The sequence below is a fragment of the Salvelinus alpinus genome, chromosome 9, assembly GCF_045679555.1.
Source record: "Salvelinus alpinus chromosome 9, SLU_Salpinus.1, whole genome shotgun sequence".
Classification (NCBI taxonomy): domain Eukaryota; kingdom Metazoa; phylum Chordata; class Actinopteri; order Salmoniformes; family Salmonidae; genus Salvelinus; species Salvelinus alpinus.
Genome location: NC_092094.1, coordinates 52,399,880 through 52,422,990, shown reverse-complemented (window position 1 = coordinate 52,422,990; position 23,111 = coordinate 52,399,880). Strand labels below are relative to the sequence as shown.

Here is a 23,111-nt window from a genome sequence, read left to right as displayed (position 1 = left end):
GGTTCAGCAGGACGCAACGTTTTAGAACATTCGGATAGAAATATGTTATGTAGAATTAACATGCCACTCCGACATGTAGAATAAGGAATCACTTCGGCTCTATTTGTGTATTTCTATCTGCAATGTTCAAGAAGATTTTGCAACTGAACGTGGCCCTGCAGGCAACTTCAAGAGAGAAACAAACCATTTTGTTCCTAGGTTAGGGCCTGAAGTTTAATATGGAATAAATCAAACATTCTCAAATGCGAGTTGTTAGAATATATGAAGTATGTTGTTCAAGGTTCCAGTTTATTTCTGTATAATTAGTTAGGTTGGACTTAGAAAAGACCAAAGTAGCTTTTCAGATAAGCAGTGAGTTGTGTTTGAGGCAGTTTAATTAGGCTGAACCAGGGTGCACCGGGCTATGGCCCATGACATGACTGGGCAAAACCGGTGAGGGAGGAACGCTCTTCTCAAATTGAACAGTGGGTGAACTGGTTTTACATCGCCCGGTTCCCCGGTTGGGCAAGGTTTGCCATCCGCTTTGAACTGGACACTCGGCTCATGCCCAGGAGGCAGCCGGTTACAAAATTAATGCAATTACTTTTCACCCAGTGAAAACTCCTCCTACCCGGTTAACCGTACCATTTGAACCCTATCAGTCCCGAGACCCCAGTATCACGTTTCAGGTAAGACCCAAATGCAGACTGTGTTGAAGTAACAATGTTTATTACAGCAACAGGGACAGACAAACGAACAAGTCAAGGCAGGCAGAGGTCGGTAATCCAGAGTAGGAGCAAAGGTACCGGACGGCAGGCAGGTTCAGGGTCAGGTCAGGCAGAGGTCGGTAACCAAGAGTAGGGGCAAAGGTACAGGACGGCAGGCAGGCTCAGGGGCAGGCAGAGTGGTCAGGCAGGTGGGCTCAGAGTCAGGACAGGCAAGGGTTAAAACCAGGAGGGCGAGAAAAAGAGAGACATGGGAAAATCAGGAGCTGAGACATAACGCTGGTTGACTTGACAAACAAGACGAACTGGCAACAGACAAACAGAGAACACAGGTATAAGTACCCATAGGATAATGGGGAAGATGGGCGACGCCTGGAATGGGGTGGAGACAAGCACAAGGACAGGTGAAACAGATCAGGGTGTGACACCCAGCAAAAATAGTCTTTTCATTGATGACTTTCATTCATCTGCATGTCCAGCTCTTATACTGTATTTAGCCTCACAAGGAAGTGTTTTACCCGTTTCTTTTCAGGATAACCAGGGCTGCAAGTGGAACACAAAACTATTTGACAAAATTCGTTTTATTGACAAATGTAAAAAATAAAAATAAAAAAGGCTGCCAAAGCAAAAACCTGATAAAAATGAATTTATATGAATGCTGTACAGAAATTGTTTGCTCACTGGGAAATTAATATCCAACTAGTCGATGACAACTGTGTGGAGTTTGGAGTTTGTGACTTCAACTATGTGAGCTTGTTACAGTATTGTAGACACTATGTCCTAGGATTTCCTATGATCTTCTATGTAGAACCCCTTACCTTCTAACGACTCTATTGTAGTTTGTGAACATCAAAGAGCAACGCATGTTACATGTTCGTGAATCTCAGCTTTTCATAAATACCTTTTAATAGTTTGTAGCTCAAGCCGTTCGGAATCTACAGACGTTTTTGTTTAAAATACCTGGCACCAGGCTCCTTCGGGATTCGCCCTTGTCTCACAAACACCGCTCTAGCTCAGCCCCCGTTAATTACATAAACTGGTTGGTATCTACAGATGAAGAGGAAATAGATAAATCCAACTGTTCCAACCCAGAAGTCTGTAGCTCAAACACATAATGATTCAAATGGGTTAGAAGTTCAAAACACGCCATGTTTTGTCTTTATTTAGTATGGTCAGGGTGGGACTCAATGGGTTAATCGAATCCCCTACCACACCCAATTCCGTTTTTAGGGGGCCCCCAATCAAATTATTATAAAAAAAATCTAGGGAAGTCAACTTACTGTTCGTATAGTATGTCACGCCCTGGCCTTAGTTATCTTTGTTTTCTGTAATATTTTGGTTAGGTCAGGGTGTGACAGGGGGGATGTTTGTGTATAGTTGTCTCGTCTGGGGTGGTTGTATGGTATAGGGGGTTTTGGGAGAGTGTATGGGTTTGTGTTGAGTGTAGGTGTCTAGGTAAGTCTATGGTTGCCTGAATGGTTCTCAATCAGAGACAGCTGTCATTCATTGTCTCTGATTGGGAGCCATATTTAAGGCAGCCATAGGCAGTAGGCTTTTGTGGGTAATTGTCTATGTGTAGTGTTTAGTGTCAGCACTATTTGTTTGAATAGCTTCACGGTCGTCTTCATAATAAACGAAGATGTCTTTCCATCACGCTGCGCCTTGGTCCACTCTTATTCAAAGTTACGACGATCGTGACATAGTAGTAGTATACACAACTTGGAATTTCGAAATTCGGTTGTGCATCAGCAGTTTTTCTCTTGTTATGTCAGTCACTGATAGTCACTCAATTAGCCCATGTCATTTAACATTTTATAGATTGCTAGGTAAATTAGTCTAGCCTGCTATCTAAACTTTGTAGTAATCATGGCCAAATTACTGACCGGGCACGCAAGATATGTGTCCAGGGGCCCTGACCTCTTGATTTTGTTAGTCACTCTCACTCAGATATCATATGAACGTGGCATAATGCCGTGTTCCCGTGTGTGTCAGAACTTCCTATTTCTTAAATGTGATGTCAGAAAAATGACTTATTGTCGTTGATGTACTTTCTGGTCGGAACACTTATACTACAAACCAATAAGATTTTAGCGAGCTTGATAAGTTAACTAGTGTTGCTTGCTTAACATTGACAATTGTCACATTCTGACCTTTATTTCCTTTGTTTTGTCTTTATTTAGTATGGTCAGGGTGTGATTTGGGGTGGGCAGTCTATGTTTGTATTTCTATGTTTTGCTATTTCTGTGTTTGGCCTGATATGGTTCTCAATCAGAGGCAGCTGTCAATCGTTGTCCCTGATTGGGAACCATATTTAGGTAGCCTGTTTTGTGTTGGGTTTTGTGGGTGGTTGTTTTCAGTCTTTGTGTGTCTGCACCAGATAGAACTGTTTTCGGTTGTCACTTTTGTTGTTTTGTATTTTGAGTGTTCACCTTTATTAAAACAAGATGAACAATTACCACGCTGCGCATTGGTCCTCCGATCCTTCTAACTTATCCTCCTCAGACGAGGAGGAAGACGACAGCCGTTACAACAATATTGTCAGACTAACTACATTATCTATATTGATAGGGTTGAGGTTGTCAAAAACGAATTTGTTGTCATCTTTTGGTTGAAAGGTGAAACGTCACAACTCGGCAACTCGGGCCACAACATTTTCTCTGAGCCTCCCACTTGTAATTCCGACTTGGAGGGTCATTCAAGTGAAACTTCCCAGTCAGAACTAGGAATTTCCGATAACACTGATAGCAAGTGAACGCGGCATATGTCATGGCAAAATATGTAGAATTGCAAGAAATTTGCTTTAAAACTGCCAATTTTTCTCTCCACCCAATGCAAAAATGAGTAGAATCGCATTGAATTTGTTTTAAAACTGTAAACGTTTCTCTCTGCCCCATGGAAAAATGTGTATAATTGCAGGACATTAACTTTAAAGCTGCACTTTTTTCTCTCTGCTGCCAAGGGGGGCATTAAAATGTTTTGCAGGCCCAGGAAAATGCTAGACGGCGCCTGTGTAATATATCCCACCGTGAAGGCAGGGGCCCTCTCTTCGAAATCTTTATGGGAGGAAGTGAGTATTTCCCATGTTAACAATACAATATTGGGCTATGTACAATGCTTGCCTGTTTCATTGAGACAAAATGGTGACAAAAATAAATTACAGTGCCTTTGGAAAGTATTGAGACCCTTTGACTTTTTCCACATTTTGTTATGTTACAGCCTTATTCTAAAATGGATTAAATAAAAGATACTCAGCAATCTACACACAATACCCCATAATGACAACGCAAAAACAGGTTTCAGCTATTTATTTACATAAGTATTCAGACCCATTGCTATGAGACTCGAAGTTTAGCTCAGGTGCATCCTGTTTCCATTGATCATCCTTGAGATGTTTCTACAATTTGATTAGAGTCCACCTGTGGTAAGTTCAACTGATTGGACATGATTTGCAAAGGCACACACCTGTCTATATAAGGTCCCACAGTTGACAGTGCATGACAGAGCAAAAACCGTCGGTAGAGCTCCAAGACATGATTGTGTCGAGTCACAGATCTGGGGAAAGGTACCAAAACATTTCTGCAGCATTGAAGGTCCCCAAGAACACAGTGGCCTCCATCATTCTTAAATGGAAGAAGTTTATAATCACCAAGACTCTTCCTAGAGCTGGCCACCTGGCCAAACTGAGAAATTCGGGGGAGAAGGGCGTTGGTCAGGGAGGTGACCATGAACCCAATGACAGTGTTCTAGAGTTCCTCTGTGGAGATGGGAGAACCTTCCAGAAGGACAACCATCTCTGCAGCACTCCACCAATCAGGCCTTTATGGTAGAGTGGCCAGACAGAAGCCACTCCTCAGTAAAAGGCACATGATAGCCCACCCAAGATTCTCTGGTCTGATGAAACCAAGATTGAACCCTTTGGCCTTAATGCCAAGCGTCACGTCTGGAGGAAACCTGGCACCATCCCTATGGTGAAGCATGGTGGTGGCAGCATCTTGCTGTGGGGATGTTTTTCAGCAGCAGGGACTGGGAGACTAGTCAGGATCGAGGGAAAGATGAATAGAGCAAAGTACAGCAAAGTACTTGATGCAAACCTGCTCCAGACCGCTCAGGACCTCAGAATGGGGCGAAGGTTCACCTTCAAACAGGACAACGACCCTGAGCACACAGCCAAGACAACGCAGGAGTGGCTTCAGGACAAGTCTCTGAATGTCCTTGAGTGGCCTAGCCAGAGCCCGGACTTGAACATCTCTGAATATACCTGAAAATAGCTGTGCAGCAAAGCTCCCTGTCCAACCTGACAGAGTTTGAGAGGATCTGCAGAGAAGAATGGGAGAAACTCCCCAAATACATGTGTGCCAAGCTTGTAGCGTCATACCCAAGAAGACTCGAGGCTATAATCGCTGCCAAAGGTGCTTCAACCAAGTTCTGAGTAAAGGGTCTGAATACTTAGGTAAATGTGTATTTCATAAAAATAAAAAAAATTTGCAATCATTCCTCAAAACCTGTTGTTACTTTGTCATATTGGGGTATTGTGTGTAGATTGATGAGAAAAAATGTCTGTAACCTAACAAAATGTGGAAAAAGTCAAGGGGGAATACTTTCCGAAGGCACTATATATACCCGTTTTTGCAACACAATGATGCAAGCAAAAATACATTTGGGACTGATTTGTTCGTAAAAAAATGTGTGGGGCAGAAACAGGCCAGTTATCTCAAAATATATAGGTCAATTATCATTTCTACAAAACTGGTGGTTTAAAAAAAAATCCTAAATAATAATTATCATATATACGCTGAGTATACAAAACATTAGACAGACTGACCAGGTGAATCCAGGTGAAACCTATGATCCCTTATTGATGTCAATTGTTAAATCCACTTCAATCAGTATAGATGAAGGGGAGGAGACAGGTTAAAGAAGGATTTTTAAGTCTTGAGACAATTGAGACATGGATTGTGTATGTGCACCATTCAGAAGGTGTTCCTAATATTTTGTACACCCATCTAGTACTGGATCAGATCCCCCTTTGCCTCCAAAACAGCCTGAATTATTTGGGGTCTGGATATGTTCAGATACGCTGTGGCGTTCAAACGTTGCTCAATTGGTATCAATTGGAAAACATTCCCCACACCATTACACCACCAGTCTGAACTGTTGACACCAGGCAGGATGGGGCCATGGACTCATGCTGTTTACACCAAATCCTGACTTTGCCATCAGCATGAAGCAACATCAACCGGGGTTTGTTGGACCAGGCAATGTTTTTCCACTCCTCAATCATTCAGTGTTGGTGATCGCGTGCCCACTGGAGCCACTTCTTCTTGTTTTTAGCTGATCGGACTGAAACCTGGTGTGGTCGTCTGCTGCAATAGCCCACCCGTGACAAGGACCAAAGAGTTGTACTTTCCAAGATGTCGTTCTGCACACCACTGCTGTAATGTGCCGTTTTTTGTCCGTTTGTGGCTCACTTGTTGGCTTGCACCATTCTTGCCTTTTCCCTTCCACCTCTTTCATCAACAAGCTGTTTTCACCCACAGGACTCCCGCTGACTGGATGTGTTTTGTTTGTCGCACCATTCTCAGTAAACCCTAGACACTGTCGTGAGTGAAAAGCCCAGGAGGCCGGACAGTTCTGAGATACTGGAACCGGCGCAACAGGCACCGACAATCATACCATGCTCAAAGTCGCTTAGGTCACTCGTTTTGCCCATTCTAACGTTCAATCTGTCACACCCTGGCCTTAGTTATCTTTGTTTTCATTATTATTTTAGTTAGGTCAGGGTGTGACATGGTGTAGTATGTGTTTTTGTATTGTCTAGGGCACAGGTGTCAAACTCATTCCACGGAGGGCCGAGTGTCTGCGGGTTTTCGCTCCTCCCTTGTACTTGATTGATGAATTAACATCACTAATTAGTTAGGAACTCCCCACACCTGGTTGTCTAGGGCTTTATTGAAAGGAAAAACCAAAAACCTGCAGACACTAGGCCCTCCGTGGAATGAGTTTGACACCCCGAGGTCTAGGGTGTTGTATGGTTTAGGGGGTTAAGTAGAGTAGATGGTTTAGTGTTCAGTGTAGGTGTCTAGGAAAGTCTATGGTTGCCTGAATTGGTTCTCAATTAGAGACAGCTGGTTATTGTTGTCTCTGATTGGGAGCCATATTTAAGGCAGCCATAGGCTTTAGCTGGTTGTGGGTAATTGTCTATGTGTAGTGTTTGTGTCAGCACTATTTATATGTATAGCTTCACGGTCGTCAGTTTGTTATTTTGTTAGTTTGTGTATAGTTGTTCGTTTCTTGGTTTTTCTCTCTTCTTTAATAAAAGAAGATGTATTTTGCACACGCTGCGCCTTAGTCCAATCTCTCTCAAGAAGAGGATCGTGACAGAATTACCCACCAATCTAGGACCAAGCGGCGTGTCAAGCGGCAATAGGACCCACCTACACAGGATTCATGGACATGGGAGGAGATACTGGATGGTAAGGGACCTTGGGCACAACTGGGAGAATATCGCCTCCCTCGTGAAGAGCTGGAGGCAGCTAAAGCCGAGAGGAGGCGATATGAGGAGGCAGCACGGAAGCAAGGCTGGAAGCCCGTGAGTACAACCCAAAAATTTCTTGGGGGGGGGCCTTAAAGGGAGTGTGGCGAAGTCAGGTAGGAGACCTGCGCCTACTCCCTGTACTTACCGTGGAGAGCGAAAGTACGGGCAGACACCGTGTTACGCAGTAGAGCACATGGTGTCTCCTGTACGGTGCATAGCCCGGTTCGGTACATTCCAGCTCCACGTATCGGCCGGGCTAAATTGAGCGTTGAGCCGGATGTCATGAAGCCGGCCCAACACATCTGGCCACCAGTGCGTCTCCTCGGGCCGGCTTACATGGCACCAGCCTTACGTATGGTGTCCCCGGTTCGCCTACATAGCCCGGTGCGGGTTATTCCACCTCCCCGCACTGGTCGGGCGACGGGGAGCATACAACCAGGTAAGGTTGGACAGGCTCAGTGCTCAAGGGAGCCAGTACGCCTGCACGGTCCGGTATTTCCGGCGCCACCTCCCCGCTCCAGCCCAGTACCACCAGTGCCTACACCACGCACCAGGCTTCCTGTGCGTCTTCAGAGCCCTGTGCCTCCTCCACGCACTAGCTCTAGGGTGCGTGTCTCCAGCCCTTTACCACCAGTGCCAACACCACGCACCAAGCCTCCTGTGTGTCCCCAGAGTCCTGTGCGTCCTGTTGCTGCTCCCCGCACTAGCCCTGAGATGCGTGTCCCCAGTCCGGTACCACCAGTTCCGGCACCACGCACTAGGCCTAATGTGCGCTCCCAGGGTCCAGCATGCCCTGTTCCTTCTCCCCGCACTAGCCTGAAGGTGCGTGTCTTTAGCCCGGTACCTCCAGTTCCGGCACCACGCACCAGGCCTACAGTGCGTCTCAGCCGGCCAGAGTCTGCCGTCTGCCCAACGGTGCCTGAACTGCCCGTCTGCCCAACGGCGCCTGAACTGCCCGTCTGCCCAACGGCGCCTGAACTGCCCGTCTGCCCAACGGCGCCTGAACTGCCCGTCTGCCCAACGGCGCTTGAACTGCCCGTCTGCCCAACGGCGCTTGAACTGCCCGTCTGCCCAACGGCGCTTGAACTGCCCGTCTCCCCAGCGCCATCTGAGCCATCCGTCTCCCCAGTGCCATCTGAGCAGCCAGATCCGTCAGCCAGCCATGAGCAGCCAGATCCGTCAGCCAGCCATGAGCAGCCAGATCCGTCAGCCAGCCATGAGCAGCCAGATCCGTCAGCCAGCCATGAGCAGCCAGATCCGTCAGCCAGCCATGAGCCGTCCAGCCAGGATCCGCCAGAGCCGTCCAGCCAGGATCCGCCAGAGCCGTCCAGCCAGGATCCGCCAGAGCCGTCCAGCCAGGATCCGCCAGAGCCGGCCAGCCAGGATCCGCCAGAGCCGGCCAGCCAGGATCCGCCAGAGCCGGCCAGCCAGGATCCGCCATTCAGTCCGGTGCTGCCCCTTAGTCCGGTGCTGCCCCTTATCCCGGTGCTGCCCCTTATCCCGGTGCTGCCCCTTATCCCGGTGCGGCCCCATATCCCGGTGCTGCCCCTTAGTCCGGTGCTGCCCCTTAGTCCGGTGCTGCCCCTTAATCCAGTGGGGTTAAGTTGGAGGGTGGTCATTTGGAGGAGGCTACGAAAGCGGGTAGTGACTATGGTGGGGTGGGGACCACGACCAGTACCAGAGCCGCCACCGTGGACAGACACCCACCCAGACCCTCCCCTAGACTTTATGCTGGTGCGTCCGGAGTTCGCACCTTAAGGGGGAGGTTATGTCACACCCTGGCCTTAGTTATCTTTGTTTTCATTATTATTTTAGTTAGGTCAGGGTGTGACATGGTGTAGTATGTGTTTTTGTATTGTCTAGGGTGTTGTATGGTTTAGGGGGTTAAGTAGAGTAGATGGTTTAGTGTTCAGTGTAGGTGTCTAGGAAAGTCTATGGTTGCCTGAATTGGTTCTCAATTAGAGACAGCTGGTTATTGTTGTCTCTGATTGGGAGCCATATTTAAGGCAGCCATAGGCTTTAGCTGGTTGTGGGTAATTGTCTATGTGTAGTGTTTGTGTCAGCACTATTTATATGTATAGCTTCACGGTCGTCAGTTTGTTAGTTTGTGTATAGTTGTTCGTTTCTTGGTTTTTCTCTCTTCTTTAATAAAAGAAGATGTATTTTGCACACGCTGCGCCTTGGTCCAATCTCTCTCAAGAAGACGATCGTGACACTAACAGTAACTGAATGCCTTGATGCCCGTCTGCCTGCTTTACAGATCAAGCCACGGCCACGTGACTCATTGTCTGTAGGAGCAAACTATTTTCATGAAACTGGCCACTGAGTGCATCTCTGTATGGGTCTGTGTGTAATGATGGGTACTGTCACAGTTGCGTGTATAAGTGGCAGGGAAGTCAGGCGCAGGAGAGTCAAATAGAGTGTAGAATGGAGTTTTTTAATTATAGTCCCAGTAATCTGCTCCATAACACTCATAGGAAAACATAAAACAAATATGGGTACGATGACCCGTCGCACACCTATACACATAAACACAACACTTGACAAAGAACAATCTCTGACAAAGACATGAGGGGAAACAGAGGGTTAAATACACAATAGGTAATGGATGGGATTGAAAACAGGTGTGGGAAGACAAGACAAAACCAATGGAAAATGAAAAATGGATCGATGATGGCTAGAAGACCGGTGACGTCGACCGCCGAACACCGCCCGAACAAGGAGAGGCAACGACTTCGGCAGAAGTCGTGACAGGTACTGTGTGTGTAAAAGATTGGGTGGACAAGAGAATGGCTACTGTAGTCAGAAATGCAACCAGGTGATTGTCCTTTGAAGCAAATATATAACATATCTAAGAAATATCCCCCTTGTCAAACCATCGCTCTCCCAGGCAGACGCAGGTAAACTCGTCCACGCCTTCATCCTCTCCTCGCTTGACTATGGCAACGCTCCGTTCAGCAAGCCTTCCAGCCAAATCACAACAGAGGCTACAATTTCTCCAAGATAGTGCTGATAGAGTCTTGACCAGAACCAGGAAGTCAGCCCACATCACCCCCATTGCTGAACTCCACTGGCTAACACTACAGCAACTCACCACTGCTTCAAGTCCCGAAGACAATTCTCCGTACTATGGAGAACCAGGCCTTCTGCTCCATTGCCCCTCGCCTATGGAATTCTCTCCCTGACTATCTGAGAGCCGCGCCATCAATCAGAATTTTAAACAGGCCTTTCTTAGTGCTAATCTGGAAAGTCCTTGTATTCTAAATGTGTTTTTAATAGTAATTTTTATGATAATTATTTTTGCCTATGTAGAGCTTTGAGATAACACTGCAATGAAAAGCGCTATACAAATGAAATGTATTATTGTTATTATTCCCACAATAGACTTTGGTCCTAAACTGTGATCATAATATGTACTCTCACAAATAAAGACAAGGTCCAACACAGAAATACAGACACTGGAAATGAAGATAAATGACATACATTCAAGACTCCTTTTTATCACTATTGTCCCTATCAACCACAATGAAACAATTTACAACATTCAACATCAATGGGGCATTTTTGTTACACGAAAACAATTGGCAGTTTGTGGCATTTAAACATTCTTTCGGCCAATATTAAATTACTACAGTACCTTAATGTATCTGTATGGGTAATTATTTATATCAGGAATGAATCAGCAAGGCTATCACAGTAAACCATCTCCAGGTAAGTTATACATTTTATCATGACAGCATTCTATCCAGCAGCATATCAAAATTGACATTCATTTGACCCACCTCCGTAAACTATTTAACCAAAATGTCTTTTGTATTTTAAACAAATCTTTCCCCACGGAAATAATCCCACTGGGTAGCATGCCTAACTTGGTAGAAAACAAAACATTGCACGTATTCAGGAACAAAACCTCTTCTCAATCATCCCAAATGAATTCCCATATCGAACCATGAGCTGGTTGTGTCAAGAGGGAAAATAACTAATAACAAAGAGTGGATTGTCCACAAAATGCCTGGTTCAGCAATTATTTCAAGTCTCGTTGGTTGTGCTGGCTGTTCCTGCCAGCTCCGGAATGCAACGTCTGGAAGTGGGTCAAAATCCAAGGCTTCATTCTGATTGGTTTAGCTGGTCTCGGGAAATTGTTGGACTGTATGTGTGCATCCGGGTATATTGTGGGACCGTAGAGCGTTAAAACTACACATTAAAACTAACTCAAATGGATTTGTTGCAAGATTAATTTACACACCGATGCACACGAAAACACACATGAGCCCACACACACATGTACAAACACACACAGAAAAAGTTTGCCGGGCCTGCTAAGAGTGTGCAGGTAAGTCTTGCTGGTGACTAGGGGGTAGAGGTTGGCTGTCTCCTGGTAGTACTGGCAATGCTTGACCTCCAGGGGGCACTGCTACTGTAGCTCCATCTAAAGCACATCATCGCGTTTGAAACAGATAAGAGGAAGTTAGGATTTCCCGAGTCAAATTTTCACTTTGTCTTCCAATGACATCAATGCTTGATTAAGTGAAAATTTGACTTGAGAGGAAGTTAGGATTCGACCGATGGTCATTATTCATGTTAGCAATACTAGTCTATAATAGAGGATGTTATTACTGAAGGCAACTTGTACTGACCTTTGACCTCAACGGCCGCATTTGCTTTTTCAAATTTTATTATCTGCATTTGTTCCACCGCCTGAGGACAAGACAGACAAGAGATGGAGATGTTATTTGACCCCAAAAAACAGAGAGCGATGACCCAGTTCAAAAGTGTTACAATAGACAAATTGTAGCTTAAAATGTGCTCTCTTTTGTTTAGGGTGAGCTAATGTCACAGAATAAAAAAGTCAAATTACGAGTCACTTATTTATTAAGTTAGTTACCCCTCTAATACCGAGCACTTAATGCTACTGTGTCAAAGCTTGTCTGCTATGGGACTGCAGATGCATTTTGTGTCAAAAGGGTACGTTAGCTGTTAGACGTTTATTCTGACATTTTATAAATGCTAACATTGATATGAGGTACTGTATTAGGTTACCTGCTGCAGCTCGGCTTTCTGGGCGTTGAGTTGCTCCTGCTGCCGTTCCAGCGCCTCTTTCTGTTTCTGCAGCTCTACGTTCTTCTGGTTGAGGTTGCTCTCCTCCTGGGCCAGCTGCTCCTCAAACAACTTCATCTCCTCGTCCGTGTAGGCTGGGGCCTGCTCCAGAGTCTGGAGAGGAGAAGACGTGGAGAGAGGAGTGGAGGGGAGAAAAAGAGGAGGGTAGAAGTACCATTATTGGGGTCAATAGCATTCAGTTCCTCTTGACCACTTGAAGCTTCAGCAGGAAACCACACTGAGGTGGCAGTAGTTGCCTGTCCCTTACTTCCCAGCTGTCTGGCTCTTGGAACTCTTTCTTGTTTGTGGACATCAGGAACTCATCCAGGGAGACCAGTCTATCCTTGTTGGTGTCCACCTGAGTACAGATGAAAGGAATGAAACATCAGCAAATAGGTTGACTGAAGAAGCAGTGTTGATTTTGTGTGTGTCTGTGTGTGTCTGTATGACTCAGTGACTCCACCATACCCCATCCCTCCTGCTAGCTCACCTCATTCATGACGTGTTCCCTCATGCGCAGTCTCTCCTCCTCCATCTCTGTCATGTCATCCTCTTCAAGATTAGGGCTGTACATCTTCTCTAGCTACAAAAACATACACATATTTCAACTCTGGGCCTGCTCGAGTTACAACACACACACCACACACACACACCTCTTTAGTGAACAGGGCTTCAAGCTCCTGTTGATCAATGTAGCCATCTCCGTTGGTGTCTGCAAAAAAAGAGGAAAAAAGAAAATGGCTTCAATAAAAAAAGTGCTTAATTTGATGATTTCTTAGTATGGTCCATTGTGATTGGTGTGTAATTTGAGAACGTGACACAATATTTTATTAGGCTTTTGAACCTGTGAATGGCTACTTGTGTGAGCTTACCGTGGAGCTTGAAGAAGGTCTTGGGGTCAAAGTCATCTGGGTCCAAACCGTCAGACTCTTTCCAGACCTCTTTCAGCTGGTCCTGACTGCCCTACACACACACACACACACACTTCACTAGTACAGTTTATAGAAATACCAATATACAGTGTAAACTAGGGAACCAGTGAGGATTTCCTACGCCGGACAACTTATTGATAATAATCAGCATTTTATACAGTACCGGTAAAAGGTTTGGACACACCTACTCACTCCAGGGTTTTTCTTTATTTTTACTATTTTCTACATTGTAGAATAATAGTAAAGCCATCAAAACAACACACGTGGAATCATGGACTTCAACTGTATACATATGCTCAAGCACACGAAACACACATACATATTGACACCACACACACACTTTCACACACGCTGCTGCTACTCTGTTTATTATATATCCTGATTGCCTAGTCACTTTTACCCCTACCCACATGTACATACTGTATTACCTCAACCATCTCGTACCCCTGCACATTGACTCGGTACTGGTTCTCCTTGTATATAGCGTTCTGAGTTTAAAAAAATTGTGTTACTATTTGGGGCGGCAGGTAACCTTGTGGTTAGAGCGCTGGACTAGTAATTGAAAGGTTGCAAGATCGAATCCCCGAGCTGACAAGCTAAAAAAAAATCTGTCGTTCTGCCCCTGAACAAGGCAGTTAACCCACTGTTCCTAGGCCGTCATTGAAAAAAATTATTTGTTCTTACCTGACTTGCCTAGTTAAATGAAGGTAAAATAAATGTTTTATTTAGCAAACATTTGTCTTACTTTTTAACTCTGCACTGTTGGGAATGGGCTCATACGTAAGCATTTGACTAAAGTCTACACCGATTGTATTATATGATGTGATATATGACCAATAACTTTTTATTTGATCCTCAGTTTTCTCCTATCACAGCCATTCAACTCTGTAACTCTTTTAAAGTCACCATTGGCCTCATGGTGAAATCCCTGAGCTGTTTCCTTCCTCTCCGGCAACTGTGTTAGGTAGGACACCTGTATCTTTGTAGTGACTGGGTGTATTGATACACCATCCAAAGTGTAATTAATACATCACCATGCTCAAAGGGATATTCAATGTCTGCTTTTTTTTTACCCATCAAATAGGTGCCCTTCTTTGTCAGGCATTGGAAAACCTCTGGTCTTTGTGATTGGATCTGTGTTTGAAATTCACTGCTCGACCGAGGGACCTTACAGATAACTGTATGTGTGGGGTACAGAGATGATGAAGTCATTCAAAAATCATGTTAAACAATATTATTTGCACAGAGTAATTCCATGCAAATTATTATGTGACTTGTTAAGCAAATGTTTACTCCTGAACGTATTTAGGCTTAACATAAGAAAGGGTTATTGACTCAAGACATTTCAGCTTTTCATTTTTGATAGTAATTTGTAAAAATTCCACTTTGACATTATAGGGTATTGCGTGTAGGCCAGTGACAAAAAAATCTAAATGTAATCAATTTTAAATTCAGGCTGTAGCACAACAATATGTGGAAAAAGTCAAGGAGTGTGAATACTTTCTGAAGACAGTGTATAGTCCTTGGCCTATGTTGTTGTATAGGTGGAGTTGTGATTTCATTTATTTTTTGTTTCAAACCACTTTAAAAATGTTTATCCCAATGTCACACATTGGCCCCATTATCTATAGAAATACCCATATACAGTAACGGAGTCTTTGTTAGATTAGTATCACTGTAAATTCCTACGGGGTGGTTAAGTTGGAGCCTTATCCTAGATCTGTTTGTGCATTATAGCCAACTCATATGGTTGGCTACAGGTCTACAGCACAAAAAGATTGAAGATCAGGCTAGTTCATTTGGGGTTCAGTAATTTGGGGTTTAATATCACTGAAATATCTTAGAGGGTGGTTGATTGTCAAGGTAAATGTCTTACATGGTGATTGATTTTGGGTTTAGTTATAGTATCATTGTAAAATCTCAGGCTCCAGTATTTATGCTGCAATAGTTTGTGTCGGGGGGCTAGGGTCAGTCTGTTATATCTGGAGTACTTTTCCTGTCTTATCCGGTGTCCTGTGTGAATTTAAGTATGCTCTCTCTCCCTCTTCCCTCCCGGAAGACCTGAGCCCTGAGACCATGCCTCATGACTACCTGGCCTGATGACTTCTTGCTGTCCCCAGTCCACCTGGTCGTGCTGCTGCTCCAGTTTCAACTGTTCTGCCTGCGGTTATGGAACCCTGACCTGTTCACCGGACGTGCTACCTTGTCCGGGACTTGCTTTTTTCGACTCTCTCTCTACCGCACCTGCTGTCTCTAACTCTGAATGATCGGCTATGAAAAGCCAACTGACATTTACTCCTGAGGTGCTGACCTGTTGCACCCTCTACAACCACTGTGATTATTATTATTTGACCATGGTGGTCATCTATGAACGTTTGAACATCTTGGTCATGTACTGTTATAATCTCCACCCGGCATAGCCAGAATAGGACTGGCCACCCCTCATAGCCTGGTTCCTCTTTAGGTTTGTTTCTTCCTAGGTTCCTGCCTTTCTAGGGAGTTTTTCCTAGCCACCGTGTTTCTACATCTGCATTGCTTGCTGTTCGGGGTTTTAGGCTGGGTTTCTGTATAGCACTTTGTGACATCGGCTGATGTAAAAAGGGCTTTAAAAATACATTTGATTGAAATGTCCAATACGGTGGTTGATTTAGGGTTTAGTTAATGCAATCATGTTTCCGTCCAACCCTTTTTAAGCAAGTAAAGTAGCTGATAAAACAGCAAATTGTCTTTAAACTTCCCTAAATATCGACAAAACAAAATTATGCTCGATGGGTGGATAATTTTTGGGCCGGTGAAACGGTTCATGCAACAAATTGGCAGTGGGAACTATTTTATTGGCGCAATTGTTGATGGAATAGGTCTAACCATCATGTTGGGGTAAATGTGCAGTCATGCAATAGAGGGTTTAATTATGGTATCATTGTAAAAGTCTTACAGGGTGGTTGAATTTGGGTTAAGTCAAGGTAAATGTCTCGCATGGGTTTAGTTATAGTATCATTGTAAAATCTCAGGCTCCAGGCTCCAGTATTTATGCTGCAATATTTAGCTTTGGGTTTAGTTATAGTAGCAGGGTAAATGTCTTACAGGGTGGTTGATTTTGGGATGGTTTGCGTGTTTCTTCCTCAGCTCTTCGTAGTGCTGTTCCTCGTCCTTGCGTTGCTCCTCGTCGAGGTTCTTCAGGTGCTCCTTCCTCTTGTGCTCCTTCATCATCTCGTACCTCTTAAACTCCTCGTGCCGATCCTTGTCATAGTTTTCCAGGTCACTGGTAGCCTATATATATCAACCAGGAAAAGGAGAGAACGAGAACTGAACAAATGAACACAAAAGCACAATTTCAATTCAACACCTAGCCTTAGATACTTCTGAAAAGGCTTTATATCTGGGTAGGTATGGAATTGAGCAAAATAAATACTATTTAAGCCCACAGTTCTGTGTCAGAGACTAGTTACCCATAGACCTGGAGGGATTTCAAGCCAATAAAAAAATGTGGATAGAGACTATTATAGAAGAGACTGAGAAAGGATGTGACATGCTCTTGATGATTAGTTTGAAGTGCAAATGATATTAGTTCACATAGGAACATCACTGATTTCAGACTCATCACTTAGAAGTAGCACGCTACCAAAGGATTCACATTAGGCGCTGAAAAGGTCAGAGTTCAAACTGAAATCACTTTTAGTTGAGTGTAAATGTGCAAAATAGTCTTAATTCAGATATTAAGAAAAACAGGAAGTAGGTTTGCGTCCTTCTTTACCAAGGAGAAATATTGAATTTAAGATTAGTTCACACACAACCCCAGGCTCTCTCTCAACTGTCAAAGCTGATTTGGGCATTTACCTCTGGCAAGCCAGCTCTCACCAACAAAGGACAAATAGCTCAGAATGCTTCAGTGCCTCTGTGTAATTAAATCTACAAGTGAAAGCTCAGGATTGTTAATAGCAACAAAAACGGTAATTTGTTCACCATGGATAAAGAGGAGCATTAAAAAGGTCATTCAAAGACCTCTATAGGTCAAATCGACCATATAAATGTCCTGGGGACACTGTTGTCCTCTAAACATTTTTCCATTGTCTAACATCACCAGACAGAGCACATGTGCATGGTCAGGATGAACTTTCCAATACATTTGCTACTCAAACAATAAGTTAGCTTCAAGGCTATAACCCCTTTGGGCTGTTGGCTCAAAATGGATGTCCTAGCTCACAAGAGAGTTTAAAAGTTATTTTATGCTTATTCATTCAAGAGGCATCAAGTGCAGAGCAAACATTTCAGCTGTCAGGCAATTGTCAGCGTGTGCACTTTTAAACTCTCTTTTCGAGTATGGACCCTGGTATCATTTTGGTCCATGCACCATATGTTCTGAGCAGGGTGGCTTCAAGAACCATTGTGTGGCCATTTGAAACATTGCATCATGTTGTAGTGTGTGTATAAACAACATTCCTACCGATTTAATAAGCTTATCCAGGTCCTCCACTTCAAAGGTGTGTGGGTTCATGTGGTTCATGTACTCAAACTGCATGAGCAGCGCCTTGTGGTTCATTTCTGCGGGGGGAGAGAAGTTTCCTATTAGGAGGGAAACTAATACTGAACAATTTAAGTGGTTACAAGTTGCTTGCTGACAACTGCTGCCAAAAAGTATGTGCATATTTTATAAGATGAGGTAATTGTATAGTTACAGCTCAAATGTATCCACAATTCAATCATTGTAATTAACTGTGTTTGTAATAAATTATAGTGACCTTTACTCTAGAATATTGTACATTAAAATCCTCCCTTAACAATAATAAACTAGTCACTCACACCTCTTTTGAATGATGACACCAAGCAGTTATTAACATTGTGGATATTGGACAATGGTAATGCGATGCTAAAAGACTGTGCTAAAAATTCACAGGCAGTTGAGAGATTGTTTTGATGACTGACTCTTGCTTTGGCGGTGACCGCAGCCAGGTATTTCTGGCTGTCCCAATATAAGCATGGTCTTGTTTGAGTGCAAGACCATGCTTGTTAGTAGTACCCCAAGCCCTCTTCCAAAATGTGTCAACATGGACATTTTGGTGGTGCATTGCATCATATGTCCTGTCAATTGGACAAACGTTCCTGCTGATAGGATGGCTGCCAGTTGGACAGGAAAGGACATATTTGAACAACAGAACAGCGTACCATGCCCTCCCTCAACGTCTTGTTTAGCTTTGATGAGTGTCCGTAGCCTGTTCACCTCCTGCCTCTTCAACTCGTCAAGTTTGGTCCTCACGTGATGGCCGACAAAGTCCAGCTCTTTGGCCAGCTTGCCTTGCTGCTCAGAAACAAAAGCAAACAGAGATTTCCGAGTGACCAATAACAATAAATTAAAGCCGACCAGGAGGCCAGCTGGGTCATGTTCATTAGGGCATGCAACGAACAGTTGAAAACATTTTGAGGCAGAAAAATAAAATGAGCATTTCTTATTGGACAAGTCTGGGTAGTCCCTCCCTGTTTTTTTGTTTTTTTGTCCGTTTGGTGCCTAATGAACACAACCCTGCAAATGCTGTAGCTGCTGGGGTACCTTAATGTCCTCCATGTCTGTGTTGTGGAGCTTCTCTCTGAAATGCTGGTCCTTCTCCAGGAAATCAATGACTTCCCTGAGGTAGCGGTCATAGTGAAGCCCTGTGTCCTGAAACAAAAAAAACTGTCAAAATCCACATTGTAGTGCGTAAGTGGGACAGAGATGAAAGGGGAGAGGTTTACATTGGATTCATATGGCCTAGGTCTAAACCTCCTCCCGTTTCCTGCAGCCCTTCCTCTTTCTTACACATTATTGATGCTCAGAGTGCCTTTCTTCTTTCTTATGCGTTCAAATAGCCTAGCCTTAGCCAGTCTTAAAATATTATTTGTCAAGTATTAAAAGACCATCTGCTTCCTACACAGTCGTTATCACTTCTTCATCAAATTGCACATGATAAGTACTGCAACACACACACTCCACTCACCACACTCTGTGGCGCCTCTAGTTTCTGCTCTGGGGTTTCCACTTTAGTCTTGTCCACAGCGATGGGCACTGCTTCCACACAGAACCACAAGCTCAGGACGAGCACAGGGCAGCAGCAGAAGGCTTTACTCCGCAACATCTGTGTACACAGGAGAACATTACCAGGCTAAGGTTAATAAGTGGCTACATCAACAGCTGCTTCAAGGGAAAGTACACAGGAGAGCATCACCAGCCTAAGGTTTATTGGCTACACAACAGCTGCTTCAAGGGAAACTATGAGAAATTGCTGATGGTAAAACAGACAAATGTCATATTTCACAGTTGGTCAAATGAAATAACACTAATCTATTTTTCACAGACATAGAATGGCAAGATGTACAGCATCTGTTTGAGCCTATAGGTACGTAATTGATATTGCCAGTTGCCAATTGAGCTCTTTATGTATAGAGTGTATATTACAATCCTAAATGTTTCATAGTGATAAGAACAAATAGGTATATACTGTAAACATCACCTTCTTACAGTAAGCTCACTGGCCTGGGAAATGGGCCATTGATTTTGCAACCAGTGAACCCACACCCACTCCTCCCTATTGACCAATGTGTTGACAAGTAAAATGTTAAACTAGTTTAATCTCAATCTCCACAGTAACCTCCCCACCAAAAGAAAACAGTGGTGATTGTGCCACTCACGTGTCTGTGGGATAAACCAGGGAGTGTGTTCAGCAGGACATAACGTTTTGGAACGTTCAGATATAAATATGTTATGTAGAACAGCAGGACATAACGTTCTGGAACGTTCAGATAGAAATATCTTATGTAGAAAAAAAATGCCTCTCCGACATGTAGAACAAGGCATCGTGTCCCAAGTGGCGTCACTACAGTCCCTGGTTCGAATCACATCTGGCCGTGAATGGGAGTTCCATTGGCCCAGCGTCGTCCGGGTTTGGCCGTCATTGTAAATACGAATTTGTTCATAACTGACTTGCCTAGTTATATAAAGGTTAAATAAAAACATTTAAATGTCGACTCTGTTCAAGGCATTTCTATCGACAAGGTTTGGCAACTGAACTTGGCCCAGTTCTCTTGGGCTTTGACACCTGAAAGAGAACCTTATCAACCTGTTTAGGTATTACTTCACGACACGACCACATCAGCAGCATCCAGTAGTTTTGAACCTGTTGTTACATCTGTGATCTGGCTGTCTAATTTTATCAGGTCAATATTGTGGGTCTTAGTTAATAATATTCTTGATAATAATGAGTTCTGGCTATATGTGTAAGAAATACTGGAAACATCACAATAACTACTTAAGTGTCCAACAAGTAGGTTGTGGATGATTTCCCTTCAACTGGTCCAACATGTCCAACTAACGTTACTGAACTGTCATTTGTCCATAATAGCATGATAATAAATGTCATTTAAATCTAAGAGAAACAGAAACTTACTTTGACAGCTGCCCCTTTCAAGTAATTGTCTGTCACGTTGCGCCTTTGAAACGTTAATTTATCCAAACGTTAAAAAGACTGGAGTCTGTTTACAGCTGTCATGCACTTTACACCGGCCAGAGTCTCTTCCTAACCCTAGTGGTCATCACTAGTTATCACAGCCACAAAGTCATAATTGTGCTAAACCCCGCCTATTTAAAAAAATATATATAATCCTTCTTCGTAATATCTGAATTTAAAGCTAACCCGAACCCTAACCTTAACCACACTGCTAACCTTATGTCTAACCATAACCTTAAATTAAGACCAAAAGGCAACAAAACATTTTTTTACGATGCCAATTTTGACTTTATGGCTGGGGTAACTAGTGACAACCCTTCCTAGTAGTAAGATCAACCTACCGGCTAATTGCCATGGTAACGCCCCCACGTGGCCTCAACTATCCTCATTGGGTAGACATATATCTCGTCGCTTTGTGAAATAGTCGCATTGGCAGCCAGTTGGGCAGAAGATGTGTCAGTCAAACTGTTCCTCAAACATGTTGGTCAAGGTGCTATGAAGCTAAATGTACGTGGCGTTTGCAAATCTGTGTGAACCAAGAACATGTATGGTTTAGTATGAATATATTAAACCCACGTTCACGTTTGTAGGCGATGGGCGTATTCAAGTGGATCACTTTTGTCAAGTCGGAGACCCCCGCCTTTCAAAGTGTGTTGCATTAAATCAAATCAAAGTTTATTGGGTGCATACACATATTTGAAGATGTTAACATAGGTGCATCAAATGCTTATGTTTCTAGCTCCAACGGTGCAGTAATAACTAACAATACATTAACAATACACACATAATCCAACATTTAAAAAAGAAAGAAATTAAGACAGATCAGAAGAGCAATATCAGAGACCGGAATATAAATATATATTTACATTTTACATGTTAGTCATCTAGCAGATGCTCTTATGCAGAGCTACTTACGGTTTGTGCATTCATCTTAAAAGATGGTGGGAAAAACACATCACAGTCATAGTAAGTACATTTTCTAGTCAGAGCTAGTAAAGTGTGAAAAAAAAGTCAAGTGTGAGTGTTAGTTTACAAAAGGCATTCTGAATTGAATTTTTTCAGGGTGGGAGTCAGAGGGGTAGAGGAGGGGGTGTGAGGGGGGGTGCTGTGGAGTTATTTAAGATACTCTTCGAAGAGGTTGGTTTTAAGATGTTTTTGTCAGATAGACAAGGACTCTGCTGTCCTAGCTTCAGGGGGAAGCTGGTTCCACCATTGGGGTGCCAGGATAGAGAAGAGCTTGGACTGGGCTGCACACTCCCGTAGGGGTAGGAGGGCCAAGAGAACAGAGTACTCTGAGAATATGATGTGTATTGACAGTATGGACAGTATATTAATAGAAAAGGTATGTACAGCAGTATTTATAAAGAATGAGTTTTGACTAGAATACAGTATGTACATATCAAGTGGGTAAAACGGTATGTAAACATTAGTAGAGTGAATGGTGTTCGATGTAATATTCATATGTGTAAACATACTGAATTATAATTGGATGCATTTTACCACCATATCATACTGTGCTATGATTGGTTAAGACCACCCAAATGGTTAGGTCATGGTCAGTTTGATCCTGGTTGGCGATACGTGAACATGCCAGTTATAGCTAGCTAATAAAGAGCTACGTTAAGAAATATCCTGTAGTACTGCATTTTATTATTTTGTACAAAGTGTGCAAAACAAGACATGGTGTCAGAGTAAAAGGTCTTAAAAGATGGATTTTTCTGGAGTTCCTTCACCTCGAATGGACTGGGAGTCTACAAACTTACCCGATGCATGGCGTAAGTACAAACAGCATGTGGAGCTGATGTTCACGGGTCCTCTGAAGGAAAGAGGAGAAGAGGAAAAGTGCAGCTACCTGCTCCTCTGGATCGGTGAAAAAGGGAGAGATATTTACAACACATGGACACTTACTGAGGCTGAATCAAAGGTACTGAAAACATACTACGATCGTTTTGAAGCATATGTTGTGCCGAAGACCAATACGATATTCGCTAGGTACAAATTCCATGAGAAAGTACAGGGAGCTAGCGAGTCTTTTGAACAGTTTGTGACAGAGCTGCGTCTGCTTGTGAAAGACTGTGATTATGCAAACAAGGATGAGATGGTCAGTGGATATTGTGGATACAAAGTGCATGGCGAACAAGGAAATTGCCCAGCTAAAGGCAAACAATGTACTAAATGTGGTAAATGGAATCACTTTGCAAAAGTGTGCAGAGCTTACCGTGGAAAAACAGTACACACAGTGAGTGAAGATGAAATGTCAATCAAAGAGTCAAACGCTGATGAACTGTTTATTGATTCAGTGACACAGAAAGTCAAATATCAGAGACAGAGCAAGCCTTTGCTGACATTGAGATAGGAACACAAGGCA

At 43.5% G+C, this 23,111-nt stretch overlaps 1 protein-coding gene across 2 annotated transcripts; it reads right to left on the bottom strand.

Annotated features, from left to right (window-relative positions):
* Nucleotides 1–10,719: 10,719 nt before the first annotated feature.
* On the bottom strand, nucleotides 10,720–22,647 carry LOC139530322 (nucleobindin-2-like). Of its 2 annotated transcripts, none has more exons than XM_071326620.1 (13): nucleotides 22,507–22,647; nucleotides 19,238–19,375; nucleotides 18,814–18,921; nucleotides 18,432–18,564; nucleotides 17,713–17,810; nucleotides 16,353–16,538; nucleotides 13,209–13,299; nucleotides 12,990–13,048; nucleotides 12,827–12,919; nucleotides 12,605–12,694; nucleotides 12,280–12,450; nucleotides 11,877–11,937; nucleotides 10,720–11,668 (listed from the first exon to the last, which is right to left on the bottom strand). In XM_071326620.1, the coding sequence occupies exons 1-13, from the start codon at nucleotides 22,513–22,515 to the stop codon at nucleotides 11,559–11,561; spliced, it is 1,347 nt and encodes a 448-aa protein (XP_071182721.1). In that variant the 5' UTR covers nucleotides 22,516–22,647; the 3' UTR covers nucleotides 10,720–11,558. The 2 variants fall into 2 exon arrangements, with proteins under 2 accessions (XP_071182721.1, XP_071182722.1); XM_071326621.1 differs by lacking the exon at nucleotides 22,507–22,647 and adding an exon at nucleotides 20,684–21,018.
* Nucleotides 22,648–23,111: the final 464 nt, after the last annotated feature.

Excerpts from the sequence above, each read along its gene's own strand:
- LOC139530322 (XM_071326620.1), bottom strand. Across the intron at positions 18,565-18,813 it reads CAGACATGGAGGACATTAAG|CAAGGCAAGCTGGCCAAAGA; the intron begins GTACCCCAGCAG and ends GTTTCTGAGCAG. Across the intron at positions 16,539-17,712 it reads TGGATAAGCTTATTAAATCG|GCTACCAGTGACCTGGAAAA; the intron begins GTAGGAATGTTG and ends TGATATATATAG.